Source organism: Phalacrocorax aristotelis, chromosome 16 (genome assembly GCF_949628215.1).
Source record: "Phalacrocorax aristotelis chromosome 16, bGulAri2.1, whole genome shotgun sequence".
Lineage (NCBI taxonomy): Eukaryota > Metazoa > Chordata > Aves > Suliformes > Phalacrocoracidae > Phalacrocorax > Phalacrocorax aristotelis.
In genome coordinates, this window is record NC_134291.1 from 10,130,663 (window position 1) to 10,152,906 (window position 22,244).

Genomic DNA, 22,244 nt, shown 5'->3' on the forward strand with positions numbered 1-22,244 from the left:
ATTGTTCCACTACCAGTAGCACTGACACAGAGGCAGACTGTACTTCCCCAGCTGGCCTGTGAGCACAAAGGAAGCCCACAGAAAAGAAATAAGAATTTTATCAGAGCATAGACACCGAAACCGGTGCCTCCCTATCTCCCACATCTTCTGTCTGTTCTGCTAATGTGTCTGTCTGACACTTGATCAAAATATGCACTCTGTGCAACGTCGATATCGGATTCTTCTCCCTGCCCCAGTGACCCATCAAGTGATCCCTTGTTACCAAGTTACCTGCATGTCATAAAACATGATCATTTCTTTTCTAGGATAGAAATGTTCTCCAAGGCTTGGATCGCAAGACAAGTTGGTCTATTATCTGTAGTTACTCAGTCTAAAAATGCAATTGCTGATTACGATTTTTAGATGTGGATACCTTAGAGGAAAATGCATCTGCCAGTGAAATGCCTCTCACACCTCCAGCTCACGTTATTTGTCAAACATAGCGTCTGGATACATATTTGAACAGTAACAGAAATCAGTACCATGCCGAAGGCCCCACAGGAGCAGAAGTCTAACTCTTTTATGCAATAAAACAAAGCTACAAATACCACCAACATGGTGGTAAGACAACTCTTCAAATGCAAACACTGGAGCAAGGAAGAGCTTCTAAATCCTAAAGCAGCTGGGTACACAGCTGAACAAGATGACATGCAAGTCTTTAGAAAATCCACTGCTGGGTACTCCTGGCTAGAGTGCTGCTTTCAGGATTTCAGCCAGATTTAGTGACTCTTTGTCACTATTAGTGACTATTCACCCCTTACATATAGTCACCTGCACAAAAACTCAACTATCTCTGTGATCATGTCTTTTTCTGTTCGTGTCCACAGGCTCTGTGGTCTCAGTGAAATAAGCCAGGCCCTCTGCTTCCCAAGTGCTCAGGAAAATCTTCAAATAGTCCTCAACGTTTGCTGATGTTCGACCCCAACAGGAATGGGGTTTAGATTATTAAAATTCTGAAGCAGAGTCCAGTTTACCCCAAAATATTTAGGGGAAAACATTCAGTCACCAGTCTGACCTGCAATAGCTTCACTCTTATTTAAATCCACTGCATGGACAGAGGTCTAACTTACCAAACAAGAATTAGTTCCAGTAGCAGGGCTGCTGGCTCACCCAGCCCCGCGTGTCACAGCAGGTTAGCAACAGCCACCTGACAATTTAAAACAGTTCTCTATGGCCTACAAAAAGAGCAAAGTCCTTGGCACAACCCACAAACAGCACCACGCAGAGCGAAATGCCATCACTAAAGTGCAGGTGAAGAGTCCTGTGGACAGGGAGCTGTAGGTAGCACCAAGCTGGCTTAACTGTTCCTCGCCTACCTTCTGGGTGGCACATCCAGAAGCAGCAGCGGGTGGGAAAGGCACATGTGGGGCGCCTGGGGTGTTCCACCTGCTTCTCCACAAACAGAAGCTGCTGCAATTTAGCACAGAACATTTTACACCACCCCCAGGTGGCAAGAGTTGTCTTTAAATCCCTGCCTCCAGGTTACCCTAGAGCCTCAGGAAGCCAGCCCTGAGACATCACTGTTTGAACAAGACCGTACCATGTGTCCCAGAGCACTGAAGTCCTGCAGACATCTTTATGCGCTGGGGTGTTGTGTCCCATAGTTACTCCTCTGGTCCCTTTTGCTTTCCAGCTACTTTACACCTGCCTAATGCAGATACATAGAAACAAACTGGTTTTATTTTCTTGCCTTCAAGAAAGCCTGATTTCAGTACTTCTCCCCCCTTCCCATCACTCCAGTAACACATCACTGAAGGCAAGAGCACAGAGATTGCAGAAAAATATATATATATTTACATCCATAACTGAACAATGTTTTATGTAGTCAAATTCAGGAAAAATGCATCACATATACACACCAAGATACATCGAGAGAATACTAGGGGCAAGACGCTGCCAACAGCAAGAAATACACAGAAAAGCACAGTCATTGCTACCGTAACATTCTTCTGGGGAGTGTATTCAATAGAGGAAACATCTCTATGCATTGGGGAAAGCCAGATACTTGGGCCTATTTTTCTGTGCCAGTTGGCATGAATCAAAGGTGTGAAATTTTTACTTCAAAAAAGTGCTTGGAATAAATTTTTTTTTTTTAGCATTCAACCATCCAAACAATTTCATAAACTCCTTATATAAGCTACATTATTAATTAAAACGGTCCTAGCCCTACAGTACACAAATCCAGCCCAGGAGAACACAGGCACGTGCTGAAGTCCATTCTTATTTAAGGCAGCATTTAAGCATACACTCAACTTCAAAGCTTATGTTCTGTCCCACTGACTTCTATGAGCAGTCACACTACACATTGAAAGTTAAGCACCTGCACAACTGCTCATCTAAATCAGGACATGTTCCCTTTTCAGAGCTTTAGATATGCATGTGTGTACTCAGTCTGGATTGGCAACTTCTGCAAGACCAAGCTCTTTTTCTTTTTACTGCCCTATAGGTAAAAGTCGCTCCACAGCAGACTTCTCTCCACCGCTGTTAGGACCCAGGCGGTCCTCTCCACAGCTTGCCTACAAAATGTCAATCTCGAAAGAGTGCAGTGTGTCTGGGGGGGGAAAGCAATTCAACAGGTAGTTTCAAGAGCTGCTCCACTTCCCCCTGAAGCAGGCTATTTCATGCAATTTTTCTTTTTTTTGTTCCATTTCTTTTTTTTTTTTTTTTTAAGTACTGGAATGTGTTCCTTCAGTGAAATCTTTAAAAGTAAGGGTGAGGGGAAGGGGCAGGATCCCAGAATTCATCTTAATGGCCCATAATAAACCCCTGAAAATAGGGGAAACAGATCTGAAGAGCTTCTTAGCCTCAATGCTACAGGGACCCTGGCATAAAAACCCAAAATACACATGCGCACACACGCTGAAGGGCAGGCTGGCTCAAAGCATCCCAAAGCAGGCTCCAAAGTGATCTTACACAAAAAGCACTTTGTGCCGACAGTGGCAAACAAGTGGATGGTGATTTTTCACAAATAGCAATAATTCTGCAGTATCTTCCTCTTCTTTCCTTTTATTTTGTGTCTTTCCTTTTCCCCAAAGTTTGGTTTTTTTACCCTATGTGTGGTTTAAGTACTAAACCTAAATCAAATAGGAAGTTACACAGTCAGCACCAGTCAGGAACTGAACCTGGGTATATTAATTGGTTTGTGGTACCCAAATTCCTGGAAGAACGAAAGAACAAATCTTGCTCCTAAAGTCAGGGCATCCATATGTTTCCATTGTCTTTTTTACCTTTACAACTAGAGGTAGAGTCATTTTGTCCAGTATCTAAAACGGTATGATCCAGTTATATTGTTATTACATTAATATACAGTATCCATTGTATCACAGGTATTGAAAGTGCATGGAAAAAGTCTAACCAAGCCAATTCAATGACAAATAACAGTGTACCAAACATCATATAAACACACCCGCGCACCCACACTCACACGTAGTGTATATATATATTTATAGATTAATTTACAGTATCAGAGTGTTGTTTAGATCCAGTGGCATGTGCAGAAATATCAGGCAGCTGCTGCTTCTTCTCATATTCTCTTCAGTTCTTTATTTCCAAGATAGATGGGTTGTGGTCTAGGATTGCCAAAATTATCTTGTCCATATACTGTCGCAACCTGTAATTTATCTCTTCCTGTTCTTTAAGGGCTTCCATGAGCTGAAACACAACATTTCAAAGTTAATCTTGAAATATTCCCACTAGTTTACATAACAGCATGAAATTCAGACAGGTGAGAGACTAGTTCCTGCTCAGGATCACCAACTCCCTTTTGTGACAGGCATTCTACCTCTAGTTCCTCCCTGAATCTCTACTAGAAACAACCTATATGTTAAAGATCTTTACTATTAAGGAAGATGATGAACAGTCATCATCAGGAATCTTTTGGCAGGTCATTTGAAACAAATTCCCCATCTAACACACCAATCCATCCTGCCTCCACACTGCAGATGAGCTTCCTCATCTCAGTGCAAGAGCTTCATGATACTAAGTTTTTTTCATATCTGCTGAGATCTAAAGCACTTTGCCTGAAAGGCTGCTGAACAGAACAAGGATTTCAGTGTTTTGCACTGGGAACAATATGGGCTGCCTCTGTATCATGTGCATACTCTCTCAAAAAAACCTACCAAAAACCCCCAACACGAAACAGCTACATACTCCTCATGAACAACACACTGAATATTCTATGTTCTATATTAGAGACAAGTGTTTCACTAGACGTTTGAGCTGTGAAAGGCTCCTGAAACTCCCCAAAGATTAAGACCACTTGCGTTTTATACTCTGCAAGTTTAACACCAAACTGACAAAGCTGTGTCGGGACTGTCAGAGCCCCAGATCCTCCTAAAGCTAATGTGATTTGGGTGTCCATTTCCATTAGCCTTCATAAAAGTTCCACCCTGAATTGGCAGTTTCTTACCTTAATTTTGATTAAACAGGCAAAATGGCACAATGGGAAAAGTTTATGGAGGTTGGTGAGGTTTACTAAGCCTGGGCCACAGTAGTAAGGCACTTTCCTCCTTTAGAGGCAATGCTGGGTATCGCATGAGCCAGAGTCATGAGATTCATAAGGAGAAATAAAGATTTGTCTTGGCAACAGCAAAAGCCCAATTTGCTTTTACTTATAGTTCAGTAATTAGAGTTTTTTCACAGTGCTCTGGTTCAGCAAGAAACTCAAGTATGCACTTAACTTCAAAGGACTGCCCAGGAGCCAAGGCTAACAGGGTTGTTCAAGTACAGATTGGGTAAAAAGGTTTGTCTCAGGACTCCTCCTGAAGAAGAAATGGGATGCTCTGTCCAGAAGAAACAATTTCTTTTAATGCCTTTCATCACTAACCTGTCTTTTTCCCTGGGAGCTCTTACATATCTATTGGCCTGATCTCACTATCTGTCCTGGAGCTTAAAGGAAGCTTGACTCAGCCCACATAGGAATGTTTCTCCTAGAATATATTCCAAAGTGATATCAGATTATTACTTGCACACTACCTACTTTCTCTAGGAATTCAGCTCTGCTACAGGGAATATATAGCTCAAATTTAGATCTAAGTGAGAGCTTGTTACTGAAGTTACTTAGAAATAAATCTAGAACAGAAAGTGAAAATTTAAGTAACTAGCTATGGTAATTTCTGTATGAAATTAAAGCCATAATAGCACAATAACCTGTAAGACAGATGATGTTAAAATAAATCCATTGTAGAACAGTTCACTGAGATTCTAATAATTCCAATTTTTTGAGACACAAATGGAAGAGTTATATTAAAAGCACCATCCAAAACCACTGTTAGATATAAGGCAATCTTCTAACACTTTTGAACTCCTAGCAAACCAGATTTTTGTTGTTCATTTGTCAGCCTCAGATACTTCAACCTTGACAGTTACATTGAAAAATGCATATTTTTGGATGTTGTACTTGATTAAAAAAGCTTATTACCTCATCTCTTGATGCAGAATCAATTTCAGCAGCCAGTGACTGGGCTTTTGTTTGTGTTGCAAAGAGATTTTTCGCTTCGTAAAGACTAAGACTTAGGATCTGTCCATTAAGATCGTCATTTTGGTCACGAAGTTTCTGATTCTCCTATTTAAGGATGAAAAGACATTGCTTTTAAGTTCTTCCTACAAGATTTCATTAAAAATACATAGATTTTTAAAATCACAGGTAGCTTGGGTGACATAGGCTGCAAGCTAACATCAACTCTAACCACCAGTGACAGGTCCTCCCTGCCTGAATCACAGGTGTATGTGCACAATTTACATCACCTGTGCAAAGAAGTTCTAGGCAGATGCAATGTGGGTCTTGTGCGTGTGTGAGAAAGGGGGGACAAAATCTGAAGGCAATGTGCTAGGGGTTGCAGCTATAGGCATTTTTTAAAAGCTGTCCTGTACATTTTACAGGGATCACTCACCTGCTTCAGCCGTTTTATTTCATGCTCCATTTCCACCTCTCTGGTTTTGGCATTGAATTCACTCACACTGGATGAGGAACTTCTCCCACGTCCAGGACGCTCACATTCCAGCTTGTACATCTGCAAGTGCTCCAGTTCCTTCCGCAAGTCTTCAATGAGCTGTGGGTATGCAAGCAGGCCATGTCTCTCCAGCCCCTGCACAAACAGCCCTCCCTGGCAGCAGCCATCTCTGTGCTGCACCTCTGTACCCAGACACAAGCACTGTGTGAGCCTTGTTGAGGCTGGAAATTCCTACAATACAGCTCTTCTATGGAAGCACAGGTCACTTAAACCGCTTCAGAGCTGGAGACGGCTCTGATCTATAAGCTTCACATCTGAGAGGCATCATTTCCCTTGCAAATTTAGTAAAGAAAATGTTAAAGACATACATTCAAGGCCCCATGTTCTCAGAAAGTTGTAAACCCTTTGGGTCAGGGATTGCCATTTACTAGGTATTCCTGCAGCAATCATCACTCTATGGCCATAGAAACACAGTCCAGTAGTGCATTCCAGTGTATTTTCAGTGTTCGTCCTGTCTGTCCTTTCTTTTACAGATGGGCTTCCATGCAGATGAGATGCGATTGCCTGCTCTGACATCCCTCTTCACACCTACCTCCTGTGTGGCTTCCCTCTCCTTGTTAAATTCCAGTCTGTTCTGCCGCAGCTTGTCCATCATTCTCTTGTACAAATCCATCTCATCCTTCAGTCGCAGACTAGTGTCTTCCAACCTATCTGACATGCGTTGCCTTTCCTAGAATAAATGGGGAACTTCATAGGTAACTTGCAAGTGCATGAGCCATCTTCAGTTTTACAACACAAATCTATAGACACAGCTGGTCATAAACTGGCACATGCCAGTCTCAGGGCATTCCTGCCACTAAAGGTGACCAATGTTCCAATTCCATCAATATTCTTGTTTAGGGAAGGAAAGTTAAAGAAGCTGGGCCAATCACTACATGAGTTTGCTCTTACACAAATCAAGCTGCTGTTAAATTGCTTAAGCAGTCAGGATTTTTGTTACCTCATCTAATCTCTCCGTTTGTGATTTCAGTCGTGTGACAGTGCTTTTCAGCTCGCCGTTTTCTTCTTCCAGTTGCTGAACCCTGTGTCAATAACAACAATCTTACAGCAAATGCCTCTGCAAGAATGCAGACATGCAAACCAACATGCTCTAAAAAGCCATTTCATTTGCACTTAATAGAAAAAACTAAAAAAGAAAATCTTGTAATCTTGGCATTTTTTCTCATAAGCTATTTGGCACTTTTTCTTTATTTGTTTTTAGGGCCAAAACTGCTACACTGACCCTAAGATTCTTATGCTCCTAAGAACAGGTATCTAAAAAGAATTAAGTAGGAAGAAACAAATGCAGACACAAGTGTTTGCTACAGCTGGTCACAATTTCCTCCTTGAATCCATGCCAATTATCCAGCTAAACTCTCTACATGGACCACATGGATTAATGTAAACCATCCCGCAAGCTTTCAGGCATTAGACATGCAACTGCACAGCTACTCTATAGAACTACTAACCTGTAACCATCTGTGCACTGTCTGGTTGTGAACAGCCTACATTTACATGCAAAGTAAAGATGAAGAAAAGACGAACTTGTACTCTGTTCTGGGTGGCACTAAGATGTTGGTTACCTTGTATTTAGCAGTTCAATTTCAGTGCCTTTCTCTTTTTCATACTTGCTATATGCTTCTCTATGTCTCTTTATCTCTTCTTCCAGGGTCTGTTCTGCTGATGTTTCTTGGTCTTTCAATAGTTCTTCTAGCTCATGAACTCTAAGGAAACCAGATCTTATTTCATTAACAGCTTCACAAGTACTTTTTAAAAAATAATAATAATAAAAAGATGTGCAACTTCATTGCCTCTCTCTTTCCTCCCCATTCCTTTATTTCATTTTACTTCATCTCTCTTGGCATTTAACCCCTCCAAATATCTCTCTTGGTATTTAATCTTCCCAGTAAGCATAGAATTAAGTAGTAGCAGTTCATTTATTATTCTTTCATTCTCAGTCTCAAGAAGTTGGGACTATGACCCAGCCTTTTGCTCTTGCTGTGTGCAAGAAAAATAATCCAGTGGTAACCTCTCATAACAGAAGCGCTTGCTCTGCACAAGTCAATAAGGCCTCTGTACTAAGAAACCTCCTTACAAGGCCTCTGCTTGCTGAAAATTCAGCAAGGTGGCCCTATTCCACTTGGACGTCTCAGACGAAGCCGTATCTTTTTTTGTCTGACAGCATTAAGGCAGAAGACTTGGTTATATTTTACAGGTAGAGATGTTCCTGCTCCAACTTTGGCTCTGCTCTGACATGATAAAAAAAACCTGGCTCTGTGCTTTATTACCTGTGAACTAGCTGTGTGTTCTCTTGTTTCAGTTTGCTTTTCAGGTCACCATTTGTCAGACTATCATTCTCCAGTTCTGTCACCTTTTTTTCTAGGTGCATCACCTGGAAGGGGAAGTGGAAAAGAGTTGAGAGTTTTAATTTCTCTTCATACACCGCTTAACTCTTTCTAACTGCCATTTAGCTATGCTACCCTTTGAAAGGGGACATACTTCCCTGCAAAGCCAGCAGCGAAATTAAGCTCTGAAATTCTGAGTTCCCCAGACCCTGCATCTTCCTTGGAGGTGATCAATGCAAATACACAGTGAAGTACTAATACAATGCCTAGACCTGTACTTGCACAGGTCTTGCATTTTTGTGAAGCAAAGTCATAATATTAATGGAATATCAAGGACATTTGGAATGAGCTACTTCAGATCACTGGTAACTGTGAGCAAGAGAGCTTTGTCAATTGATGCATGTCTCCAGCAGGATTTTGTTGAGCACCTTAAATCACAATGCACACAGCTTCTCACCTTTTCAGTTATATCATTATCACAGGAGTCTATACTGTCTCTGAACAGGTCTTCTGTGCTGCCATTACTGCTGCTGAAGTTACTGTTGTGGAAGAGTTGTCTGAAAGATCAGAAGGATAATATTTTGCTTGATGAGGATGGAGGAGAAAGAGTCTGGGTACTGCCTTATAGCCTGGCTTTGCACCTTGAGCATCCAATGCTAAAATCTGTGCAATCATTTCAGTGACAATTACAACTGTTTAAGCTCAAGTTTTACAGGAGACTGGTAGCTAAATTAAATCATACTGAGCACAATCAATGACATGAAGTACTAGGGTGTGAGTTCTTTGTTGCTTTTGATAGGATCTGCCACCAGCATTAACATAGTTTAAAAACTACTTTGCCTTATTCACACTGAGTTATATTTGCCTTACTAGAAGTTTAAAATAAGGTCATCGCTGCGCACTGGTTGGTATAGTTAATCTAGAAAATTTTGTACACTAAGAGCTTCTTCAAAAAAAAAAACAGAAAAAAAAAGAAATCTCAAGCAGTTCCCAGTACAGCAGAGCGTCAGAAATATAACACTGGAGAATATCTAAAATATTCTTGCAACTTACAGCCCTCCCCAGCCTAGGGCTGGGTCATTTAATCAAAGAAAGATTGCAATTCTGTATGTCCTGTTTTAAAGGGATGCTCTTGCTTTCCTTTGCATTTTGGCAACAACAACAATAAAAAGGCCCATGTTATGAGGGTGAAAGAAGCAATAGGTGGACTGATGGAACAGCAGTATAAAGGAAGAAAGTTGGCAGACAAAGAAGCAACTATCTATGTTCTTAACAGAGCTCTTTCCAGTTCAGGGGCCTGCTCCAAGACTAGTAGTGGCTTCTGCATTCTGTAACATCCCCATCCAAATACAAGCCACTTCCCTTGAAAACTTGTCTGGACACATTTTTATTTTCCTAAACTTATTCCTTCTCTCTCCTCCCACCCCCAATATAGAATTGTTACAGCTGATTCCACATGTCATTAAAAAGTTGACTCTTACCTTCCAAAAGCTGTGCTTGATATTTTCCTGTTAGGGCTACATGGATACAGAAGGAATGATATAGGAATTAAACTCTTATTTGATCAGTGTTAGATTCAATCTTAATTTAAACTCCAGCTGACTGCACAATGAAACATATTGACTTTTTTAGTGAAGTCAGAAAATCATACTGTGAACAATATTCTTAGACAACTTAATCAAAAGCTGCAGTTACCAACATCATGAAGATGAGTGAAGCCACAAATCACTAAATGACCATTAATAAGTCAATTTGCAAACACTGTTATATTTAGCAGGGATTTGTCAGTGTAAATCGGAGTGAAACTAACATTAGAAACGTCACAAATGGACACTGAGTTAGTGACAGACATTTATTCCAGATTCCCAGTTTTTAGATGATTTTATAACCAGTTAATTTATCCTTCCCCGTAATGCTTCCCAGTTCAGCACAGGAACTGACATACTTTCCATTTTTACAGTTCCCTTTTGCAGCCAGAGACTTGTATTATCTAAATGAAGGACCAGACTTCAGACAACAGCACTAGAGCCAAATCAAAATATCCAGCTGCATCTCTCAATAGCAGGATGTCGCATCTCTGTGTGCACACAGACACACAGCTCTTTGTCAGAGCATTGCTGCCTTTGAGTCAGGTATATACAGCCGCACCCACAAAATTACCAAAGCCCTAGCCGGTCATGGTCTAGGTGTTAGCAGACTCCTTTCTAGGGCAGGAACATTGTTCATATCTGTCCCATGCTGCTGTGTCATCAAGAAAAGAAGCAGTGTGGTGCACAGTCTGTGCCACGGATTACACAGGCAGGATTTACATTCTGTTTCTAGGGGGAGCTAGAAGGCCACCAAATAATTTTCCTTCAAAAGCCTTTGATGACTGTTGGAAGCACTAGATTCTTTCCAAGCACTCAGCACTGTTCAGAAGTGGATGGAGTGGCAGAGATAGAAATATAAGGAAAAAGCTGAAATTGCAGAGACCCTAAAAGTAACTTCTGCCATAGGATTAATCATTTTTCCAAGTTCCCTTGAGGACAAAAAAATCCCACAGGAATGAAGTACCTCTGCTGACCAATAATAGCTTTAGTAGAGGTGTATGTAAGGTTATATGCATTAGCTAAGGATCTGCCAGATCACTCCTTCCCACCTGGAGAAGACAGTAGCTAACTGTACATCTGCACTAAGCAGCACAGTAGATCCTACTTCCAGGGAAAAAATCCTGGAAATATCACTCTCACTCTGCAATCAAAGAGTTCATTGGTTAAAATATTTGAGTTTAATGATGCTGTCTGCACCTTAAGTCAGAAAAATACTTTCTAGCTAATGAAGAACAGCGTTTTGGTTCAGGCTAGATGTCTCAATTTCTTACTCTTTTGTAAGAACACCACATATGTAAGACAGAATAGGATACAGGGAAGGAGAGGGCTCTTTCTTCCTCTCCTCCTGCTACTAGCTAGTCCCATTTCAATGGGGCATTGCTAAAAGCAGTGCCAATAGGCTGCTTACCTGTTTGCTTTCAAGTTTTTCAGCCTGGCTTCCAAATCGTTGAGTAGATTTATCTTTTTGCAGCACTGTGAGCAGTAAACATCCAGTAATTCGCTGTTATAAACATGCCTCATTTTTCGGGGTGTTTGGCCAGCACTGTTTGCAGGAAAGGAGAGATGTTACTGGCTATAGTAACCAACTCATAACAGATTTTCCTCTTGACTGTGTGTCTGTGTGTCAGAATCACAGACGAGGGACTTGGGGAACCACTCTAACCACAGTTCATCTAACTTAGAGGTGATGATGAAGAAATCTAGCCTTAGGGCAAGTCTGCCTGTCTGAGATGAGGCTTTACAGGATGTGTTCTGGGTGCAGCGGAAAGAATCAGTTTGGGTGACTGGAAGAATAGCACAAGGTATACAGACTCCATGAGATGCACGTAGCAAAAGCAGCTACATCAGTATGTTCCACCTCAGCAATGTCCCCCTCTCATCTTGCCCATCTTCCCACTAGAGCCTGGCATGCAACCTGAAGAGTATTTTCTCCAAGAGAAAGGCAGAAGGATGAAAAACAGAGTGGTCTGGTAAGAAGCAGTCACACAAACCCCCTCAGATGGTAGGACAGAAGGAACCCTAGAATGAGGAGGAAGGGAGAAGTGGACATAGGTCTAAAGAGGAGATAACAGTAGCTCTTGGCGTGATAAACAGAAAATAAACTCAAATAAATGAGAGCAGTCATGGCATGAAGTGCACAGAGCCCCAGGAATGGGAATGGGAAGGGCTGTATAAACCCAAAGAAACAGTGGATGAAGGACACAAGCCATCATCATGAAGTGACAGTGGAGAGGCGTGCTGGCTCTGCATGCATGACAGAGGTGACAAGGCTGGATTGCAGAAGTGCTCGAAACAGAGGGTAGCACACAGGGGTTGCATGCGGAGCAGAGGGATGCAGTGAGCTTGTCCTGTGTTAGCAATGAAGCACAAGACCTTCATGTGCTATTGATCCAAGCAGACAAATCCTAGAGCAGTTTCATGCTCAGCACTTCCCTAAACCTGCTCACCCATTCCCTTGCTTGAGAAGGATTTTAAAATCAGCAACTGACTTGGTTACAGGACGTAAGAGCTACAGAGACAGAGGTCACATCCAGGAAACTGCAGACTGTAGTGGCATTTCCAGCTCCTAACAGAGAGCAGCTACTTGCTTATGTTCTCCAAGACATTCAAAGTCAATATGGATGCTCATTTCAAGCAAACCCCTCTCTGTATACAGCACTTCACCTTACAGGTTAGTGCTAAGGATTTGTAGTATCAGAATACTAAGGAGGAGCAGCTCTCTTGCAGGTCTTCTCTCCACTGCATCAGGGCAGGTGCATAGTGCTAAGCTGGTTTCCAGCTTGCAGCAGATAACTTCCAATACTAGCCCCTAACTGTGAAATCTACTGTCTGCAACAGAAAGAAATCTCTACAAGCAAAACAGCCCAGTTATCTCAACAGAACCCAACAGAGGTTATCAGAAACAACATATTTGCTATAGGTCTTACTAATAAATGCAGTCTGTCAATGGCAGGGCAGAAAATGAACTGATAACGTTTTGCTTTTCAGGTGAGCCTGTGTTACCAGTGTAAACTCTGTTACGGCCACCCATGCTCAGAGAAGAACAAAATTGAAAAATTGTTTGTTAATGAATAAGGAGCAACCTGGACGATACAGATGAGCCAAGGTCAGAGTAGGCGTTGGTTCTGGTCTCATCATCAGGGCATGGGCTACTGGGAGTAAAATCCACATCATCTCCTTCCCCATAGTCTTCAAACTGTTCTTCATTACTGATCAGAGAAGCGGTGGAATAAGTTGAGAGGTCAGATGCTGCAGAAGGGTTGTGAGGAGTTGACCTGAAACAAGAGGTCAAAACATCTCGAAGGCCGACTTTGATAGCATCTCACCTCACATGGAGTCTTCCACCTTTACAGCTTGTTCCCTCATTTGAAGTTGTAAAACCCACTCACCTTGTGCTAAAAACCTGAAGTGCTAAACATATCTGATTGTGCATTTGACATAGTGCCTTGAAAGACAAGAGCTTGAGAATCTACAAACAAGCTACCTGCGAGATGGGTTTGGATCAACACAAACCGTTCACTTTAGAGAGCACACTTTGACAACCCTCACCACCACATGGAAATGATGACTGAAGACTGCTGCTTATGGGACTTCTGCTCTGAACGCAGAAACTGTGCAGACAACTCTGAAATGCATGGGATAGAGAGAGGAACAGGTACAAGACAGAGGCTGTCACTCTATTCCACAATCAAAGTTTCCCAGTAATCCCCCTAAACCCTCTCCCACACCCCATGATCTCCAGCCACTGACTTTTGTGCGTCCAGGAAATAAACTTCAGCTCACCACATGCCAGAGAGTCACTAAAGCTACAGGTATGACCTAACGGAGGCTGAGTTCTTGACCTTCCTTCCATCGTGACAAAATGTGTCTTTCAGAAGAGATATGGACCACAAGAAGAGGGTGCTTTACTACCAGAGAAGTACCTAAGATAATGCAAACCAGGTAGGGAACAGCAGGACCCTGTGACCTCGGAGAGAGAGGACATATAGCCAAACAAATCAACAGAGCCAGGCACCATAGGAAAGCAGCTGGCAGAGTAGTTTCAAGCACATCACATCTAATACAGTGGAGCAAGTTTGCTGCAGAGGGTGCATGGTGATTCTCCTGCCCAGAGTCCAGACTACCCTGCAGTCATGCAGTGTGCTATCTTGCAGAGGCAGATATCTTACACAGGTCACTCAGCTCGCACCTCAGTAAGGCATTCAAACAGACAAGTCAGTGAACTGACAAGTTCTTATAAACAAAGTTCTCCCTACAGAAGTCATACATCTAAGGCCTGAAACACATTTCACTTTTGAAGCCCTGGAGTTGCTTGACATGTTACTGTTCCTACGACAAAGCAGAATCCAGCACCTCTCTGCAATACAGACAAGGCACTCATTCAATCCGCTGATGCTTTGTGCAGATTGGGTTAAGCTTTTCACTCCCTTTGCTTCAGTGCACAGTGCCTGTATCTTCAACTCCACTAGCTGAGCCAGGGGACAGTAGCTCCCTGTTGTTCTCCAGCAGCTCAACAATATTGCCTCCTAGGTTTCTTTTGTCTACCCTGAGCCTCTTAACCATACCCTGCACTTTTGGAGACAGGGAGATTCCTCTTCCTGTCATACTACACTTGTGAGCTGTAAACAAGAAATGCAACAGTGCTCCTTTGGCAATGGTGCAAGCATTATTTGCATATCCCCTCCCTTCAAAAGCTGTTAGTAGAAGAGGAAGCCTACCAACGTTTCAGATGTATGCTCTTTTGTTTATCTTGTTTTGATGAGATCCGTTTATAACCTGCAATTCACTTACCTAATTCACATTAACAGAAACGAGGGCAAGTCAAGCCTAGCACACTACTGAAGAATGAATATCATGAAGACAGGAACACTCATACTAGAAAGAGATCAAACTTATCTAACAAGGCTTCTTGGCTAGGAGATGGATTAGTAAGAAGCTCAACACATCACACTAACATCTATTCATAAAGAGCTGCTGTCCCACAGCCATACTGTGTATTGCTAAGTTTTTAGATGACTCTGATCTGTGTAACTGCGACTGCTGTTTTCCTCCCAATGTTGTTATACCAAGCCAGTTCAGGAAGCAGTTCCTCATAACACTTCCACCAGGGATGGAGGTAAATAACCAGTTGGTATGATAACATATACTTGTCCATAAAATCCACTATCCAGCATAACAGCCCTGGAACATCACCACTTGCCAACAGACTGGAGTTCAGCAGCCTTATCCCTCACACGCTGCCTGGCTAAGTCTTTTATAGCAGCTATGCAAACAGTCATCACTGCTGGATCTGCCTGATAATGTTACTTAGGACTTTTAGTTTTTAGTTATTCATAGGCTTTGCCAAACTTTAAACTGCTTGGGTTGAAACAGTCCATGCTCAGGGTGGATGCTGAACTCATAACCAGCCTCAGGCTAGAAACTGTCTAGGAACCACAGAGTCATTTTCAAGGGAGTTGCTAAGAGGTATTTTTCCCACTCTAGCACTTTCTGAACGAAGCTTTCAGGTTTGGTGGTTGTTTGGATTTTGTGTTTTTTTAAAAGGTATTTCTTGTTCTTCAGAGCAGGACTTCACAGAGGGCTGACACATCTGATGCACAACCACCCACCTGCTTCTTCAACAAGCAGGTATTGTGGTTTGGCTAAGGTGAAAATCTCTACTGTGTCTTTTAACACAAAAGCATGAAGCTTCCCAGGTGTTTTCCCACAGATTTACCAAAGCTGAGGAGGCCTCAGAGGATAAACCAAGATCTCTTAGTAGTAGCACAGTAGCTCTTAGCAGTTCCTGCCCTGCCTAGAAGGAGGGTACAGGATGCACAATGCATCCCTCACCCCCTTCACAAGAGCCTGAATAGCAAAGCTGGGAAGAAAGATACTAATTTCAAATGCAGTATGGGTAAAAGTCAGTCACTGCAGGATGGGTGCTTTGAAGAACCGGGAATGGCAAGACAAGGAGACCAGTTTGATAAAGAGCTAATGAAAACTTGAGTTATTTTGATGAATTCTCTGGGATTGCTTGGGTAAGTGGGAGAAGGCCAGATCTCAGCTAGCTGAGAAATTCAGGAGGAGGGTAGGAACGAGGCTGTACAGAGAGCACCCAAGGAGTCCCAGGAGAGAGGAGTATTGCCTTAGCAATGAAAGAAACTCAAGAGGCACAAACCAAGATGACAAGCCAAAAATGGGGAAGAGGCTTACAAATCAAGCCCAGCCAAGCTCTGTCCTGTGGTACTGCATTAACTCAGCTCAAAGCATGGTTAAATCAAGTTGGCTTTTACCAACACCCTCTAGGTACATGACTGGGAAGAGTCAAGTTAGGATTACAGAGACACTCTTGTGTTAACAGCAAACTATGGTTACATACACAAATGCCAGGACACCCTGTGTTAAACACAAGTTACTGTTGCGCACTAAAGGTTATGGAAAATTAGAAACACATAGAATTAACTTGGTACATGGAGTTGCAAATCAAATCTGCAGAGCCCACATCTTCAGATAACTAGATGTACAAAAGGCTAAAGCAGCATTCCCCATATTGCACTGCTTTGCAGAAGTATTGGTTTTAATTCCAGCTTATAAAGGTTATGGGAACATAGAAGATCAAAAGTTTGAGGGATGCTAATGCAGTGATCCATTCTGGAAAGACCTAACGTTTTCACTTCAACACGGAACACGCAAGTCCCATGAGTGCTCGCAGAACATGCCAGAAGGAGCCAGGGCTGAGACTGTCTAAGCCACTTAGAGGACCTGGACATCCATCTCCCTTATATTGTAAATGGTTATTAAGTTTCTAAATCCTTCAGGCATCCTCAGTCTCCCACAGTAGGGATTAGTTGCATAAAGGCTCCTTCCTCCCTGGCCCTTTCGCATATGCCTCAAAACAGGGCTATCATGGAGCAAAACCACCACTCACTTGTCACCAGGCAGAAACAGGCCACCAAGCACACCGTCCTTCTCCTCGCTCCGACACACGTCGGAGGCCTCCGAGCTCTGGGCACTCTCAATAGCACTGTCCATGTCAGACTCATGGTGAACCTCTTGCTGTGCTAGAGTCATGGCGTCGTCATCAGGAAAGAGCTCCGACTCACTGTAGGCGCTTTCGCTGTCCAAGTAGGCACAGTCCTGGATTTCACCACCCTGGAAAAAGAAGAACTGGGAGGTAATTCAGATCATCCTTCAAGGCAGTTAAGAAGATACAGGAGAAGCAATAACCCATTCTCTAGATGCCCTGCTAAGCAAGAGTGATACTGAGTAAAAGCCATAAAACAAAAACGATGACCTGCTTTACATAGGCCAGTACCTGCAAACCCCTAAGGTAGCTTGCACCTTCCACTGGGGTTCAAATACTGTCTCTGACTTTGTGTCTCCCTTCTACAGGAGAGAGGGACACATCACCCAGGTATAAAATGCAGTTTTGCCCTAATTTACTACCAAAATGCACTTGAAGTAATAAATATCCTCAAAGTTTTATTATTAAAAAGGGCATCCTTTGAAAGAACATAATCACAGAACTGTCAGTGACTTCATGTATTAATATTATTGATTAAACAAAAGCAAGCCAGATAAGTCTGTTTACTCTGAGGATGGACAACAATCTATAACATGGAAAATGAATTGGCAGGTGTTAAAACATTTATGGTAAGTCTTGGTGACAATCAATTTTATAAGGGAATGGGGGGGGGAAATCCCTAAAGCCATCTGTTCCTGCTTCCTGAAACCACATGTCTTGATTAAGTATCAACTAAAATAAGATATCATTCTCATTACTTCAACACTCTGCCCTTGCTGTTCATCCCCTCCCTCCCCTTCTTGCCCCATGAACATTCACAATAGCCAAGACAAGCTGTTTTCTATTTGCTTGTCCCTGACGGACAAAAAAATTCTTAATTTAAAAAAAAAAAAAAGCCTAGGATTTTACTCTGTCCTTTGTTTGATATGTAGCAACACAATACTGCTTTGACAATCCCCATCCAGCACGACACAAATAACTCATGACTCCAGAGCAAGTCCTGCAAATGGTCTGAGCTCCACTCCAAAGCTCACCTGCAAGCTCCACAACTATTGCCAGCAAGTCAAGACAATCAAGTGTTTAAGGCTTAGTTTACTGGCACAAGTAATGAAACATTTCATTCATGGATACACCTCATATTTAGGCCCAACTGTCATCTGCTCAGCTTCTTCCCCAGGAATCTCAAGGCATTGGTAGCCTGGCAACGCCACAAGCACCAGCTGCCCTTCTGGCAAGCATGTTCAGTGGGATGCTGTTACAGTGGTACTGCTTGCAATGGTGTGGCTTCAAGTCAACCCCCATAGCCTCTGGACACTGCTATGCTAGAGTGACAGAGGCTTAAATCCCCTTTTGCAGAACTAATGATGGTCTAGGCTGATGACACCAATTTTTCTCAGTGCTTTTTTTACCTCAACATGAGAAGAGTCAACCAGAAGCTGCAGCTTTCTAAGATTTGCAAAAACTACTAGAAATCCAGGTCTCACCTTCCATTTTTTCCTGAAATACCAGTTTATATGACTGTGAGAACTCCTAGCATATGGAGGTTTAAGAAATTCAAAACAACCCCACCTGCTCAAACCTAGTTAACTAATGAACACCCAAACAGTCAAACGGACAGCTTTACCGGCAGTGGTTGAATCTCTGGGTAAATAGTCAGAGCAGATATCTGGATGCTTTTCTAGCTGAGCTTTCAACAGGTCTTCCAGATACACAAGTAATATCAGCAAGATATTTCAGCACCATACAATAATAAGCACACATATATATGCTTTCTCCCACTTTTCCTTGTCAGTCTTACTGAGCCTGAAGCTTTCCCTAGATACTGGTCCAAGAGATGTCCAAAAGGATTTATTCTTGGTCTATGCCATGTAGTATTTATTGAAGCCACGCTGCCTCATGCAATCAAATTTCTAGCTCTGAGCCACAGCTCCTTCAGCATGGCCACGACCCCTCATCTGCAGGGAGCTGGTGGTTTGGCAGGTCAGACACCAGCTGAGGAGTCTGCCCCTGGCCCTGCTATAGCCCCATGTTCTTTAGCTCATCTTCTGGCCTGGCCCTTGCACCCTCCCAAGCAAGCAGGGATGATGACATTGTTGCCCTTTACAAAGTACCTTGGGATCTCAAACAGACAGCACAAGCAATAAGACCTTTTTAGTAGGCATTGAAAAAGTAAAGATTGTTAGGAGCAATTAAGATGTTTCAGAAGTATTGAGGAGTCTTTGTTTATCTAACATTTCCCCAAAGTTTCCTCCTGCATGCTAAGTCCCACAGGCACAGAGCTCCTGTTTCTCTTAAAACGTTTAGTGCAATAAAGCCCTGACTACTGCTACGGAACTGCACCAGCTGGTAAAAGTCTGATCCAGGAGGGAAAGAAAGAGACAGAGCACGCAGTGGATACCTGAAGTAGCAGTTCACAAATCAAGGGAGGAAAGGAAGAAACAGCGTTTGCATAGCCCTACCTCCCAATTAGCACATCTTTTTCAGAGATCTTGGAGAAGCCTCTGCTTAAGCATGTTTTTACAGCAGGAAAGTCTCACTGGTATCAAAGAAATTAACACAAGAAAGTAAAGGTCAAGAAGATCGTGAAAGACTCCCTTTTTGTTCCCTGTAGGTAACACCACACATTTGCTTTTTCTAATAATAGCAGCCTAGATGTTCTTTAAAAAAAAGTCCATTAGCAACTAAACGTGCAGTGTCATCTATAAAGGCTATGGGCTCACTTTCTTTCCTGTCACTTTATGGCAGCCTAACCTTCACATATTTACCTGTATTAGAGTACTCCTCTATAGCTACAGCACAGACTGCACTGTACCCATGCTGGTCAGAGCCATGTATTCTTTGTCGAAGTGTAATTGTTCTACTCCCAAACTTTTATTTCTAAGCCCCATTAAAAAAAAAAAAAAGAAAAAAAAAAAAAAAGAAATTAGCTTTTGGAGGCAATGACCCACCATAAGCCTGAACACCTGCTTTACAGCTTCTGAAATGCCTCACTACAAGATTTGGAACCCCTCCTGGAAGCTAGTCCACCCTTCTGCTGATGCCATCCTGGAGCTGCAGGGAGCTCAGGGACTGATGGGGACTCAATAAATTAAGAACATGGCCCAGCCAACGTCCTTTGAGCAGCTCGCCCTCAGCTGCTGTCCACTGCTTCCTCCCAGGGGGGAAAGCGGATGCCACGCAGCACATGACGTCCCAGGCTGCCAGCCCTCCTCTCCTCCAGAAATCTGGCACCTACCCCACAGACCTGCACAAACAAAGAGGACATTTAGGAAGCACATCTCAGCTGCTCTTCTAAGTACCTGGCAGCCAAATCACACACTGAAGACCCCAGCCCTTTCAAAGCATGCAGCACAACACAAAATCCTGCCTGAGAGCTCAGCTCCAGCAGCTGCATCGGCTGTCCATGCTTTTAAGTGCTCAAGGTCCACCTACAACCAGTGCTTAAAAAAAAAAAAAAAAAAATCACTGTTTCAGCAAGATGTACAGAAACTAGGACCTCTGACAGCCACCGTGCTAAGACTGTATGACTGTTTTCTGTGGGTAGGAACTACATGCTACATAGTTATTAAGCTTTACTACATAACTACATAGTTATTAAGCTTTAAGAGCTTAGGGATGGGGAATCGCTACACCCCTAATGCAGTGTTTCTAGGCACCAGAACACCTCTGATATGCACAGAAATCCTGTAAAGCATGGGACTTGGACAACATCATCAAGGTGTCTTTTCAGCTCCTTTGGTAAAACCAGTCTTCAGTGCAACTGTCACAATTACACATTTAATGAAAAGTTTTCCTTCTGTGGCTTAAATAACCAGTAGAAGAAAAAAGAGCACATTTAAAACAACTAATACAGGTTTTGAAAGCTGCTACAAGAAGTGAGAACTGGGGCGTGTTGCTAGTAAACAATATACAGGCATCCACACCTTGCTGACTACAGCTATAAGATATTTGAAGCTGTAATTGTTCAGTGATCACAGTTTCTGACAGGAGCATAACCTTCAACGATGCCACCTAGCACAAGCTGCTTACAGACCACACCTAAGGAAATTAAACTCTTAAAGAAAAAAAAAAAAGAGAGACAGAAAAGGCTGACTGCACAGCTTAACCTCTCAAATTATTCGTTCATAGTTTAGATACCTACAGAACTTCATATGCAAAATTAGAGTTTGGGAAGAAGTGTTATTCAGGTAGCCTTAAAAGACCTAACTTGAGTTTAAACAGTATGTTAAAGATTAGGAGACACTTCTATCCTGAGTCATTTATTTGTTTCCAGTGTACATGTCATTAGCTGAAACCAGTAAGAGAATGAAGTTCTGACAACCTGAATATGAATCATTGTGCTTCTCATTCTGCTAGGCAGTTCCCTTCTTTGTTGGCTGAGTCAAAAGAGATGAAGTTGCTGCTTATGATCTTGGAAGATTCACATTAGAAGAAAAAAAAAAAAACAAACCAATGAACATTAAAATACCACGAACACAACAGAGATGCCGGCAGCTTTAAAGCAGTAAGTACTCTGCACTTTATCTAATCGGATGCTCAAGATAACTCCAAGTGCTTCACAGGCTGTCAGCCAGACACTTGTATAGCGACTGTTGAATATTCAGCAACAGTTTGCTCTATAGAAGCACCTGCTGCCCAAAGATCCACGGCCGCTTCACAGAAACTAATGAATTCCCTGCCCCGAAAGAGGCAATTGTGCGGCTGCATTGAAGCCAGATGAGTAAGCACAGGCTGCCTTTGCACAGCCACCCCAAACAGAAGCAGGAGCCAGAGACAGCGATTCCCATGGATTCCTTCTGATCTTTGTGGGGCAGGAAAGCGGCGTCAGCATTAGGTGAGTATGGGAATACAGCTCTGCCTTGCCCTGCAGTGACCTGGCTGGACTTTCCCAGGTTGGAAGCAATCCCTGAAAACTGCACATAAAGCAGCTGAAAGCTAGCAACTTGGCTGACAGGCTGCATGACATGCCTACATCAATACACTCATGCTGAAGAGCAAGCCTAGTTAAAATTCGCACCCTTCACAGCCAAATCACCAGCACCCCTGACATTTAGACAGCCTCCCAGTATTCCAGAGACAGGGAAGACAAGAGGATCCAAGTCTCCCACCACTGGGCAATTTGACTAGCAAGAGCTGTAGCCATCACACACAACCAGATACAAGAAATGCCACATGCATGTCAGCCATGGCATTTCCCTCACCAGGATCATTCCCCTGACCTGCACCTGTCCCACAAGCTGAATCTTCTAGCTGTGGCACAGACGCAACTCTGAGC

The 22,244-nt window shown here is 42.7% G+C and overlaps 1 protein-coding gene across 6 annotated transcripts in view; it reads right to left on the reverse strand.

The window, feature by feature from the left end:
- Positions 1-1,810: 1,810 nt before the first annotated feature.
- Positions 1,811-22,244, reverse strand: part of RAB11FIP4 (RAB11 family interacting protein 4) — a 124,730-nt gene continuing 104,296 nt past the window's right edge. For 3 of the 6 annotated variants that reach the window (XM_075111122.1, XM_075111124.1, XM_075111126.1), the window contains 12 exons: positions 16,874-17,097; positions 13,047-13,238; positions 11,372-11,506; positions 9,856-9,891; positions 8,832-8,931; positions 8,318-8,421; positions 7,613-7,753; positions 6,991-7,072; positions 6,583-6,720; positions 5,931-6,089; positions 5,459-5,602; positions 1,811-3,690 (listed from right to left, as the gene is read on the reverse strand). In XM_075111122.1, coding sequence (XP_074967223.1) covers positions 3,574-3,690; positions 5,459-5,602; positions 5,931-6,089; positions 6,583-6,720; positions 6,991-7,072; positions 7,613-7,753; positions 8,318-8,421; positions 8,832-8,931; positions 9,856-9,891; positions 11,372-11,506; positions 13,047-13,238; positions 16,874-17,097 — 1,572 coding nt within the window. In that variant the 3' untranslated portion in view covers positions 1,811-3,573. The remainder of the gene's footprint in view (positions 3,691-5,458; positions 5,603-5,930; positions 6,090-6,582; positions 6,721-6,990; positions 7,073-7,612; positions 7,754-8,317; positions 8,422-8,831; positions 8,932-9,855; positions 9,892-11,371; positions 11,507-13,046; positions 13,239-16,873; positions 17,098-22,244) is intronic. The other 3 variants (XM_075111123.1, XM_075111127.1, XM_075111128.1) reach the window with 1 other exon arrangement.